Below are 13,380 nucleotides of genomic sequence, written 5' to 3' on the forward strand. Positions count from 1 at the left end.
TTATTTTCAACAAGTATAGACGTTTCACATATTTTACTCCAGGCGCAAAATTACCTATTATAGTTACGTCACTGCACTTTGACTATGGTCTGCGAAATTCAATTTGTCGACGTATCGCTTTAATACGTTACCTGCCCGATGGCTGACACAACGTGGACGACAACGTTGTGTTAGCCATCGGTCGCCGACATGGTGGTTAGCGTGTTAACACTCTGAACATTATATGACATCCGCAGCAATGCGGAAACAAGTTCAGGGTCCAATGGACGTTACGCGACATGTTCCGAGTTCCAAATTATCACAATTAACGCGCGTAATGCGACTTCCTCGGGGAGATTGATCGAGATAGGAAGAGGGAGACAGAATAAAAACGAGTCGATCATTTTCCAATTTATTTTTTTCTTAAGATAATCAATCTTATCCTAAACGTCTTGCTTTAGCGATAAAACATCATTCTTTTCTTTTTATTGGTCAAATAGAATAATAAATGCTTTTCCACGATTAAAGTATATATACATATAGAAACAAAAAAATGTTTTCTAATTAAAAAATTAAAAATATTTTTAATCGTGAAAAAGCATTAATTATTTTATTCAACTACTTAATAAAAAAGGTGTTCAAAAATGTTTTATGGATAAAACTGGCGTTTAGAACCCTCTTAAGAACTCGAGGAAAAAAGGACGACCTGTCAAAATTTTGACAGGTAAATAGCATAAAATATCAATTTAAAAAAATGTGTGTATGTTGTTCGCGCGATTAAGACACATCTCGCGTGATCCACGTAGACAAATCTTTCCGTTTCAACTGATTTAAACATTACGCCGAAAGCGGAATTCCTACGGGGGTGGGATTTTCGTGCGTCGCGCATATAAAGGATATATTATATCCGTCTGGAGATCCCCGAGATTCGCTGATACATGTGAGAAAGAGTTGAGGTCGGATTCGCCTCAGCATGATTTATACATTTCACGTTTCCTTGTTATCGTTCCAACTTTCCACGCCGCGAGATAACTCCATATTTCATAGGGCACACAAGTCGATGAAGGGTGATATATCATATTTTGACATGTTTTTAAACTTATATCGGCAAGTACACGTATAAAGCAATAATGAAAAGATATAAGATTCTCATCCCGCGCTTTTATGTATATTTCTTTGACATATATGTATACAATCCCGGCAATTGATACAATTTTGTTTCCATTTTATTTTGAACAGTTAATGAACATTTTATGTATTCGTGTATTAATCAAATTTCACGCTCGATTATAATATCGACAGATTGTTTTGACAGGTGTCAAAAAAAGACGCGCTAAGATAATCTTGTTATCTCAAGAACTCTAAAAAAGCAGCTTTCGTTTCACAGTTGAATGACTTTATTTTCTCGACTTTCTTTAAGGAACTGTGCGAAGCCATATCCTGCTTCGTAATCAAATCGCAATTTTCAAATATGGCAAGAAAATTTGACAGTTCTCCTAATCGAATGAAAGCGAAACGACAGAATGTAAACGCGATATTTATTTCGATGAGAAAAATCAACTTCACAAACTGATCAAAGCGAAATCATTATAAATACCATGTGACATATAGTTTAATATAAATACGTCCCGAACGTATTATCAATTAGAATATACGTTTAATTGTGTTTCTAGTTAAATGTATTTAATCTGCGAGTTGAGTTTCAGCCATGATTGTCTCTCGTCGAAAGATGGAATTAAATTTAATTACATTTACGCAACAGCGTGCAGATGTTGCGCGTTCGTAAGTAATAAGTTATAATGTATTGAGAAAATCATATTTATCTATTATTGCGTTAGAGAATGTTGGCAAAAATTTGTCCAAGTCTAAGCGCGTAATATAAATTACGCGAGATGGTGTAATGCACTTACGCGATAAATCATTTACTATCGCGATATTAATCATTGCCTACACACAATAAATCTTCCAAGATATTTCCTGCTCGTGGAATTTAAGAAAGAATATCGTGGGATATTTTATAATTTTTAAGAAAGGCGAAGTGTGTAAATCAATTTCATCTACTTTTATCAATTTCCCTTTCAAAATTTATAGATTTATCTTTAATTGTTTCTACAACATTAAATTATCCACAATTGTGTAAATTTAATTGTATTACAATTTGTAAATTATCTAAAAAATATGGCAATGAAAGAATAAATGTAATGTATAAAATAAAATATGCTTTTTTTCAAAGACGCGAAAAATCTATCGAAAATATCCAGAGAAGGATTAAGGATAAATAATATTGCGTTATTAAAGTGCGCAAGTTACAAATAAGCAAGAGAATTGAAGTAAAAGTTGCAAAGTTCTTTTACTTTGTTCTTCGCAATAATCTATCACGAAGAGATGCTGAACCATGTTCGACAACTTTAATTACTTTTACTCTTTGATTATACGAGAAGAAGAGGAGAGTCAACCCAAGAGTTGCATAGCCCTAATTAACAATAGATTCCATCTCTCGACAAGTTTCCACACCATCGAATGTAGTTGAAATTTCTCAGATGAGAGATATATGATTCGTCGTAATTTTTCTCGATTTCTTCCTCACCAAGAGTTCTCGAGATGCCTTCGCAACAGCACTTTTCTTTATATCGGTTTATCACGCGCGCTCCATTTAGCTTCCGGCGACTTAACTTTTTAAGATCTATCTCTTGTACTCTTTTTACATTTCCCTCTTTCGCTGTTGCAGTTTTACACAAATTTTATTTAAAAATATCGACTGTATGTTAAAGGTACATTGTAATATAATTACTCGATTTTTTTACGCGAGTGTAAATTTATTTCAGGCAAAAAAGCACAATTAAAAAATTTGTGTTAGGCTTAACAGATATCACATGTTCCGAATAGTCTGCAGAAATGTTTGTGTTAATTTAACATAATATAGATATGTTAAATAGAGACACAAATATTGTGTTAATATTTTAACACAAAATAAATGCAAAATTTCAAATAATTAAAAAAATTTAACATAATTTTAATGTAAAAATTTAACTAAAAATATGTTAATTTCAGAGTTTATCATGCCCACTTATAAAATTAAAAATCAACATTTTTTTCTGTAAATTTTAACAGATAAATCTTGTCACTAATTAAAAATAAATGCACATTTATTTCTACATTATCTTCTTTCAGTTTTAAGTTCAATTAACACAGAATTAACACAGCAATATGTGGAATTAACACATGAATATGTTAAATATTTAATTTCAACAAGAGCACAAAAATTTTAACAAGAAAACCGAAATTTAACGAGAATTCTATATGCTATGCGAAAACTTGATCAAGGGAAATCCCTCTTAGCAGAGCTTGCGAGTGTCATATCCGCCTCTCTCTCCTTCGAGATCCTCTCAGGCAAACTTTCCAAATACTTATTCTTGCGCGCAGTTCTCTGCACCTACATTCTCTTTCTTCCCGTTTTCATCCGACTATAAGCTTCCGGCCTCAAAATGGAAGGAAAAGTGTTTACATTTACAAGGGGTTCGTTCGAGCGCTTACCGATTACCGACAGAAGCTGCCACTGGTTCGATAGCGGAACTTAAGTCGTTACGCGGAGATAAATCTCCTTCACATTAAAGTTCTCGAATCACCCTGCTCCCTTCTTCCCTTCCTACAAGATCTGCGTACAAACTGATCGTCGAGGAAGACGTCCTCGTTCTTAATCCGTAAAGTGTCTTACGGAGTGATCGAATTGATCGTCTTATGATTATTCTCGAATATTTATTCTGCGCAGGCTTTTTTTTATAAAGAACAACTTAAGAAAATCTTCATCTCCAACTAGAGATGAGCCTCAAGAAGAGAGAAGCGAAGATTGGCATAATATGTGCTTTTTAGACATTGCGACGCCAATGCAGAACATCTAACCTCAAATGTGTGACGTATGTTCTGCATTGGCGTCGCAGAACACGAGAGAGAGAGAGGCGACAACTGGTCATGTGACCACCTACTCCTGATTAGCTGACTAATATGTGTTTTTTAGACATTGCGACGCCAATGCAGAACATCTAACCTCAAATGTGTGACGTGTGTTCTGCATTGGCGTCGCAATGTCTAAAAAACACATATTAGTCAGCTAATCAGGAGTAAGTGGTCACATGACCAGTTGTCGCCTCTCTCTCCTTGAGGCTCTCTATCTCCAACCCTTCTCGATTTGTTCGAAAGAGTTAAGGGGATGCTGTCTGTTTTATCAAAAAATTTTATTTTCATTTAACTATTAATCTTTATTGGTTACATTAAAAATGAAAAATCCTTTACTAGAATTAAAATTAAGGCATTCATCCGGACTACTATATATTTATATAAAACACCAAGAAAGTTAAATCTTAGATCGACCTAATGCAAAAGACCGATAAGAAAACTGTAATTATTTATAGCTCTCTTGTTTTTTCAGTTTATATACATATACATATATAGTAGCCCAGATTTGTTACTTGAATACTTTAATTCTAGTTTTCATTCTGTAAAGCCAATAAAGATGTTTCATTCTGTAAAGCCAAAAAATAGTTAAATAAAAATAAAATTTATCAATAAAAGAGACACAATCAACATTCCCTTAAAGTAACAAAGACTCGAAACACATAATCAGAAAGAACAACGTGCACACACAAAGACAAGGGAAGATTCGTGATAATTGAACTGTGTCGTAAACATGGCTATCGAGTCTTTAAAAAGTCTCGCTCGTGCACTCTCTTCAAAAGTTTCCCTTCGGACGGTAGGGTACACAAACCGACGTTTTCGCTCAAATATTTGTCCGGCTTTAACAGAGTCGCTCCCTTAACAGGGATTCATATACGTCCCGCGTCTGTAATCTTTCTCGAGATCGTATTTCCCATGAAAAACCTGTGACGTATTTTCGCAGCAAATCGCACTCACTTATTATATAGAGTGTTTCTAAAACCATGTCAGAGATTCCAAGAGCCTATTCTAGAGGTCAAAATAATAAGGGAAAAAGTTCTTATAAACATGGGTCCAAAAACAAAAATTAACATATCTTCCTCTCAAAATCGGATCAAATTGTCAAAACCACATAAAAATTAAGTATTCGCTACTAATTACTATGCAATGCAAAATTTGAACGATTTGTAATACTATAATACATTTTTCAATTTTTTCTCCCAATTTTAGGGGACTATAACTCGAAAGGAAAAGCATTTTTATCTTATTTTGACCGCTAGAATACGCCCTTAAAATCTCTGACATAGTTTTAGAAATATTTTGTATAAAAAATATATTGAGTCACGTGAAACTAACCCGGAACGAACTATTTTGCTTTTATTTCTGGATAATAATAAACGAAAAAGCGCAAGTGCATTAGAGTATTTATTCGTGCTTGAAGCTAAAATATTTATTTTACGAAAACTATTTTTATTTTAATCTTTTATTTCAGCGTGTTCCCTCGTTCCATTAGTTTGAAACTGTTCAGTATTCCGTTCTGCTTCATCTCTCATATAAATTCGTCTTGTTTCATAACTCATAAGGTAATCTTTCGTTCCACGTTGATGGAAATTATTAATTTTTAGCTTATATATCTTTCTGTTTTTCTAGTAAAAAAAAATAGCAAATTCGCACACAGTTTATTGAAAAAATAGGAGCAGACGGTGCGTGCAAATCATATTTTGGAACAATAAAGGTTGCAAAGATTCGCGCAAAATCTGTTCTTTAACGGAGATCCGGGCACGCAAGAAGCGAATCTCTCCTGTGAATAAAATATCTCTCTGTACTTTTTTCCCTCCTCGATTCTCCGTTTACCATCGACGATAAAACTTTGAACATGATCGAGAAAATATTTCGTCCACAGCGATCGTATCTCTACTTGGCTCTTATTGAGCCAATTCCATACCTTCGCTTTTTCGCGATTTCGCGGTACCATCATTTCTTTCTCCCCTATCTTTCCTTTGTTCTCTCGCACAAGAAGAGGAAGTTATCCGGTCGATGTAAATTTTTCACAGAAGAAAGAAGGGCGTTGATAGAAATCCAACCATTAGGTAAAACAAGATTCGTAACTAGATAACAAGGTAGAAGTAAAAGCATTTCTCATTTTAAATTAAAAGTAATGGAACAAAAGCATATCTTGAAAATAATATGCTTCGCATGAATAAACGAATCCTCTCGCTTTAAGTACAAAGTATCGCTTCGCTATTTTCAAATACGATATTTCCTTGCAAATATGAATAACCGAACTATAAGCAATGAAAGAGACTTGCAATGCTCTTTATCTCCTGTATCTTCTCGTTATCCTATATAATATATTCTACCTGTAAACGCTTCAAGTAAGTTTCGATATCGTTATCGATATCTCTCAATATGTTTGCCTCGACAAATAATTGTCTCAGAAGCGTTCGTTCCTAGACTGAAAAAAATTTGTTAATTTGACCTTTCAATTAAATTATTATTTTGTTAATTGAATACATATATAAAGGGATCCTAAACGCCATCCGGTTTCATCGATAAAACATCATTTTTGAGCACCCTTTTCTTTTTATTGGTCAACTAGAAATGCTTTTCGATTTTAGGATTTTATTATTCTATTTAATTAATAAAAAGAAAAGAGTTCGCAAAAATGATGTTTTATCGATGAACCAGGATGGCGTTTAGGATCCTCTTAATTGTTTCGTAAGAACCAATATGTTATATTGAATTAAAATATTTGTATATGTCCAATTAACAAAATAATATTTAGCCGAGAGGTCTGGTCAAGAAATTTCTTTTCAGTGCAGGTGGGAAAAACGAGGCTCACCTGAAAGATGGTGACCTTCTTCAGCACCGAGAGGTTCACGTGCAGCGCCAGCTCGGTCTTGAGCTTGTCCGGGAGTAAACCGAGAGCGGTGTTGATGTCACCGCCGCCCTGTATCCTGCCACGTGACCAGCTGTAGTCGTACCACCTGAGCACTCGGCGTTTCATACCGCCTGGCACTTTGTGGTGCCTCATATAAGTCTTGGCGCCGTCCAGGAGCCTCTCGAACTCGAGGCGGTTCGCGTTCCTGTTCGTGATGACGTTGCCAACCTGGCCGACGATGGTCGCGAATATGAAGACGCCGATCAAGTAGCTGACAATCGTGAAGACGTACCTGCGAATCAGGAAGGAAGAAAGAGAGCCGATCAGTCCGAGAGGGATGTGATCAGTGTCCTCCGTTCATGGACGAGCGGCCCCCGCCGGAGCCTTCCTCCTTTTTCTCTCTCTCTCTCTCTCTCTCTTTTTTTTTTTTTTTTTATTTGCTCCCTTCTCTCTTACTTGTCTCTTCCTCTCGCGTTCCTCTCTTTCGACACACACATATTTTTCTCGGGCATCCCCTTTCTTTCTCCTCTCGTGCACTCTCTCAGGGTGTCCAGCAGACTCGATGAAAATAATTTCCTCACTTTTTCAGATTTTCCAAGATCAGAAATTTATTTTTTCTCTGACTTTTTATTGTATTATTTTTTCCAATTATATAATTTGCATATCTATATGATAAATCAATTAAATGTTAAATCATGAAATCCTTGAGATATTTTTGTCAACGGTGAAAAAATTATACAATCTGCATTATGTACGATAATCGAAACAAACATGTCACTATAAACTATTTAAATAATTACTTTTTTTATTTATATTATAGCAAATTTTTTAGTTTTGTCTCTATCAAACGCATTGAAATAAAATAACACGACGATGAAAATATAAATTAACGAACACGCTGTATGGATGAATCGATTTTTAACAACAGAGAAAATTAGCGTGTTATCAAGAAAAAGTTTATATTTATTTAATAAAAAATTTCACATTATTGAGACAAATGTAGAATAATGCGAAAAAATCTAGATAAATAATAAAATTTCCCGACTTTTTCCCTGACAATTCCAGATTTATAAAAATCCCTGACAATGCCTGGTTTTCCAAATTTCCCTGATCGCTAGACACCCTGTCTCTTTTTCTCTGCATATTGACACATGTACATACACGCACAACAAACATACGCACATACATGCACAAATTCGTTGACTTTTTCTCTCTCTCTCTCTCTCTCTCTCTCTTTCTCTCGGTTTGATCTTCACTGATGCGAAAACGGAAAGAATGAAACGCGCGCACTTTGCATTTGCCCACAGAGTCAGTCTGCGATTGACATTCTGACCGAAATTCTGATTGCTGAATCGATGAATAATCGAGCGTCATTGTGAATCGTTAAAATTTCTCGATTCTCGAGTTGGTGCCTTAACGAACTCGGAACTTGGGATTCACGTAGTTTGTAAGAGACATATGCAAACTAAGGGTTTAAACAATGTATGCTTGGAGAGCTTTTCATATATACATATTTTAGAAATTTTGCAACCGGTGGATAAATCCATCAATATTGTGGTTTGAAATTTTTACGATTGTTGATTCTTGTAAAATTTATAGATTTTTTATTTTCTATGTATTTTTTGAAGTAAATTTATATTCTTTATACTAAAGGGTTGGGTATTTTGTAACTTTTTTCGAGTAATTGACGATTGAAAATATAATATAATACTTTTAGTAAATTACGCTTTGCGCGAAAATTATATTTCTTTACGCAATTTCAAATAAATAGAATTTTTAGAACTAATAAAATTTTGCATAGAAAATTTCTCGATTCTCGAATCGGTGCCTTTAAGCAAAGTATGCAAACTAAGCGTTTAAATTCGAAACAATGTATGAAAGCCATTTGATATAGAAGATTATTTTAATAATTACGTGATTATACAACATTCGATGATTTTGAAACACCCTAGATTTTCTACCCTAATGGCACCTTTCTGACCGATTCATGCTCGGTCATGTATGCAGAACCGATAGGCTCCGCTTTTATTCCCTGCTCGTTTATATTTCATGATTCATCATTCGTCTGAAGATACTCTTTCCGCTTTTCGCGAATCGACAACTGATATACACAGACACACACATACACGATAGAACATTCATATATACATGCAAACATATTTTCTTCGTTTTCCATTGACAGCCTCAAACCGACTCGGTACATTTTCTAAGAAAAACACTTTTTCGCCCTTTTTCTTTCTGTCCCTTCCGGCGCGGAATTCTCGTACTTTCCGACGACCTCGAACTTTCCCCTTTCAGTATTTCTCTCATACGTTCATCCCCGTGACGGCCTCACCCTACCTCTCGAGTCCATCAGCTCGTGTCTGCTGCAGGGATGGGCGATGGTGCTATCGATTAATCGATATATTCGACGCTTTATTTTTTCCCCGCTTCGATTATAATTTCAAATGCATATTTTACATTAAAATCATTTGTAGCAAATACAATCCATGGTGTCAAGCAGATTCGATGAAAAAAATTCACTGACTTTTGCAAATTTTCCAAGAACAGAAATTCATTTTTTCTCTGACTTTTTGACTAGTATTATTTTTTCCAAATATATAATTTACATGATATAATACGACAATGAACAACACAGAAAATTAGCGTACTAGGAGTCAAAGAAAAATTTATAATTATTTAATAAAAAATTTCACATTATTGAGACAAATGTAGAATAATATGAAAAAATCCAGATAAATATTAAAACCTGCTTTTCTCTGACAATTCTAAATTTATAAAATTCCCTGACCGCTAGACACCCTGACAATCGAAAAATTTGCTTTTCTTTTCTTACATTTTTAAACCGCCTTTTTATTTTTTTATCCTCATCGCTCATCCCTTCGTTTTTTCTCTCTCTCCCTTCTGTCTTGAAGTAGTTTTATTTTCGAGCACCGCGGTTTAACCCTTATCAAGTTCGATGATCGATACACGTTCAAATGCACGTGTGCGAATATCATCGTGTCATCTCTCGCTGATCAAATAGTCGTGTATTTTTTATAATACATTTGCGGAAAATATAATATCTCACAGAAAAAAATTATGGAAAATATTTAGTTGGAAATATATAATTGGATGTAATAGAAAAATGTTGAATAGTTTCGTTAAAATGTATCACTGAACCTGAACAATTCGTTTCCAGCTTTAGCATGTATCAATTATTATTGTCACATTGATGGTACGGTTCTTTTTTACTTTTACAACTGCAATTTTTTCGGATTTTGTCTAATTCGCATGTTTTACACGTGTCATACGTTTTAGAATTTAGACGCATCGAGATTGATATGACAATTAATATAATTATTTTTTTTTTCGTTGCGGTTATTTCTTTTTGTAAATTTTTTTTAGTCAAAAGTTATAGAAATTATAAAAGTTTATATACAAAAGCGAAACATGAATTTAAATAAAATTTGTAGATGAATAATACAAAGCCCCATTTGCAAAGTTTAAAATATGCTCGCAAATAAGTCAATTTATTATTTTTAGATACATATATTATAAAAAAGATTTATTAACGCGCGTTCCAAAGCTAATTAATTTTATACGAACGTAATAATTAATAATATACACAGCTAAAAAAGAATTTAATTCAATTTAATGAAAAAAATTCAACAAAAATGTTAGCAAACAATTAAATTTACTTGAAATCCGAAAAATATTCGTAAAAACAAATATCTATTATATTCCTGAAAATGAAACAGAAATCGCAGCTTCTTTTATCCATCTGTTAAAACGAATTGCTCATTTCTTAAGAGTTCCTAAAGATTCGTCTCTTTTTATATGTAATCAATTATCTTATTTATTAACGAAGAACTCGACATTTTCGTAAAACGGAAATTAAATTCAAATCCAACAAAAATGTTAGCAAACAATTAAATGTTTTAAAATCCGAAAAATATTCGTAAAAACAAATATCTATTATATTCCTTGAAATAAAACCGAAATCGCAGCTTCTCTTATCCATCTGTATTAAAACGAATTGCTCATCTCTTAAGAGTTCCTAAAGATTCGTCTCTTTTTATGTACACAATCAATATTATATTATTTATCAACAAAAAACTCGACATTTTCGTGAAACGGAAATTAAGTTAAAAGCGACAGAACCAACGTTTCGTAGAAAGTATTAACTAATTAATTAAAATAAAATTAGAGTAATTAATCTCTGCGCGTATATTCCAAGACAAATACCTATAGTTATGTCAGTTGTTTAATGATTCGGAATGGGGCTGTTGTAAGCACAGAAATACAGACAAAGGTAAGTTAATTCCCGATGTCACAATCTTCCCGTAATAATGCAGCGAAATGCGGCGAACTCTCAAAGGGTCAAACGAAAGTCGCGATCCGGAACCCTGCGGGCTACGCGGGTCATCGTCGAACCATGGAAAATTCAGTTTGCGATTCGCTCGACTTATTCGAGGCAACGCGAGATCAAATTTGACCCAGGCTAAAATGAGATTCTCTCTCGCTGATCGCTTTCTCTCTCTCGCACTCGCGCACTCGCGCACTCTCACTCTCTCTCGACGTCTATATAAGAGAGCCCCTTCAACAAATCGATCTTCCGCGGCGCTCCTCGCGCGATTCGTGTTTCCTTCGGGTTCCCTGTTCGCCTGGTCATTAAGCAATCTTGTCGTTAGAGCCGAGGAAATGTCGGATAGGGAAAGAAACGTGCGCGGAACATCGACCGGCATTAAGAACCGCGCAAATTTCGCGGAAGTGAACTTTTTGCCTCGTCGAGGGTATTTCTTGCCTCGAGAATAAATTCTACAGAGATCTTTACATTACGATTGTATACGTGATGATATAGATTTCAATTAATCATTTTATATATGTTCTACGTGAAATAAAATTTCATCAACAAATTTTTTTTTTGAAAAAAATATAAATTATTTCGCATTTTCTCGCAAGAAGAGATGCGTATCGATATTTATTGTAAATTTCTATTTTATCTTTGTGTACGTTCGACAAGAATTTTATTTTTATCGCTATATAGGGAATATTTTTATACAAGTTGAGAGAATATTTAACTCTCTGTAGTATATACGGTCGGGTTTATTATATTAAATTATCGTCGAGAAGAAATGGAACACATATACGAATACGTATCCCTCATAAAACTTGGCTCACGATACGGCAATTTTCCAGCTATTTGCGTTAGCTCGCTCGAATGTACGACTTATGAACTTTATCGTTCTCATCGTATTTCTAATTGGCGCGATCCGATGCAAACTTGAAGAGCAAAAGAGATCTATCCTCCCAGTCGGCAGCAGCGGCCTCCGCAAAAGTACTTTTCACCACCGGACTCGTAATCCCTCCCCGATATTTTAATCAAGTGGGCAAAGCAATCTCGCCCGACTAAATCATTCCGCTAAATCGTTCTTGTAGAAGAGGGTATTTTCGAAGGGAACGTCTTGAAGACGGCTCCTCGCGGTATTTTCCCTCGCGTCCGAGGGAAAAGGCGGATTTTAATTCTCGGGAAATTAGTATTCTCCTTTCCCTTCTGGTCGATGATGAATTGTCCGTCCTCTTTCGAAATAATATTTTTTTTCCCTTACATAGTTAAAAAGTTTGTGTTAAATTTAACAGATATCTCTCAAATGTCACAAATGGTCCACAGAAATTTTTGTGTTAATTTATAATATGGATATGTTAAATGGAGATACAAATATTGTGTTAATATGTTAACACAAAATAAATACAAAACTTGAAATAATTTAAAATAAACTTTGTGCAAAATTAACATAGTTTTGATGTAAAAATTAACTAAAAATATGTTAATTTTGGATTTTATCATCTCCACTTATATTATAAAATAGAAAATCAACATTTTTTATGTAAATTTTAACAGATAAATCTTGTCATTATTAAAATAGAACATTTAAAAACAGATGCACATTGTTATTTTTACATTTTTTTAGTTGTCTGAATAATTTAACATTCAAGTTCAATTAACACAACAGCAATATTTTAAATTAACACGTGAATGTGTTAAATATTTAACACAAAAATCTGAACGATTTTAACAAGAAAACACCAATTTTTCTATGTACCTCGATATTGGCAAAATTATATCCCTTCGCGAAAGAGAAAGAAAAATTAAAGTGCGCGCAAGTTGACTGAATAATTATCGAGTACATATGTAAATGTGTCGCTTAATATCGCGGAATGATAAAGAGGATACTCTGTAAAGGAGCTTTTTGCTATCGGATATATATGTATAGATTGCGAACCGCGTCGGCTGGTATTATTAAATAGCGCCGCATCGACTGAACTTTCAAACACGCTATTGAGACTTTTAAATCGAGTTTCTCGCGATGCACAATGCGCACTCGGGTGCCTACGCCTGGTAATTAACCCGCTGCTTAAGTAAGGGAAGGGCAGTCTTCCCACGACATTATCCCGCGACGCTATATAAGCTCGTTTTTCATTGTGCGTCCCTGCGAACTCATTGACAAGTTCAGCTCTGTGACCTGAATAATACTTTTCGAGATACGCGACATGTTTAAATACGAGGAAAAGAATATATATTAAAAAAAAAAATTAGAATTAGAAAT

The 13,380-nt window shown here is 34.3% G+C and overlaps 1 protein-coding gene across 7 annotated transcripts in view; it reads right to left on the minus strand.

Moving 5' to 3' along the window:
- The window catches only part of LOC114934596 (uncharacterized), a 148,074-nt gene that overhangs the window by 13,129 nt on the left and 121,565 nt on the right, over window positions 1-13,380 (minus strand). For all 7 annotated transcript variants that reach the window (XM_029307263.2, XM_029307265.2, XM_085488543.1 and 4 more), the window contains one exon: window positions 6,752-7,082. In XM_029307263.2, coding sequence (XP_029163096.1) covers window positions 6,752-7,082 — 331 coding nt within the window. The remainder of the gene's footprint in view (window positions 1-6,751; window positions 7,083-13,380) is intronic.

Source organism: Nylanderia fulva, unplaced genomic scaffold, assembly GCF_048542155.1.
Source record: "Nylanderia fulva isolate GAGA-0341 unplaced genomic scaffold, ASM4854215v1 Scaffold7, whole genome shotgun sequence".
In the NCBI taxonomy this organism is placed as follows: Eukaryota; Metazoa; Arthropoda; class Insecta; order Hymenoptera; family Formicidae; genus Nylanderia; species Nylanderia fulva.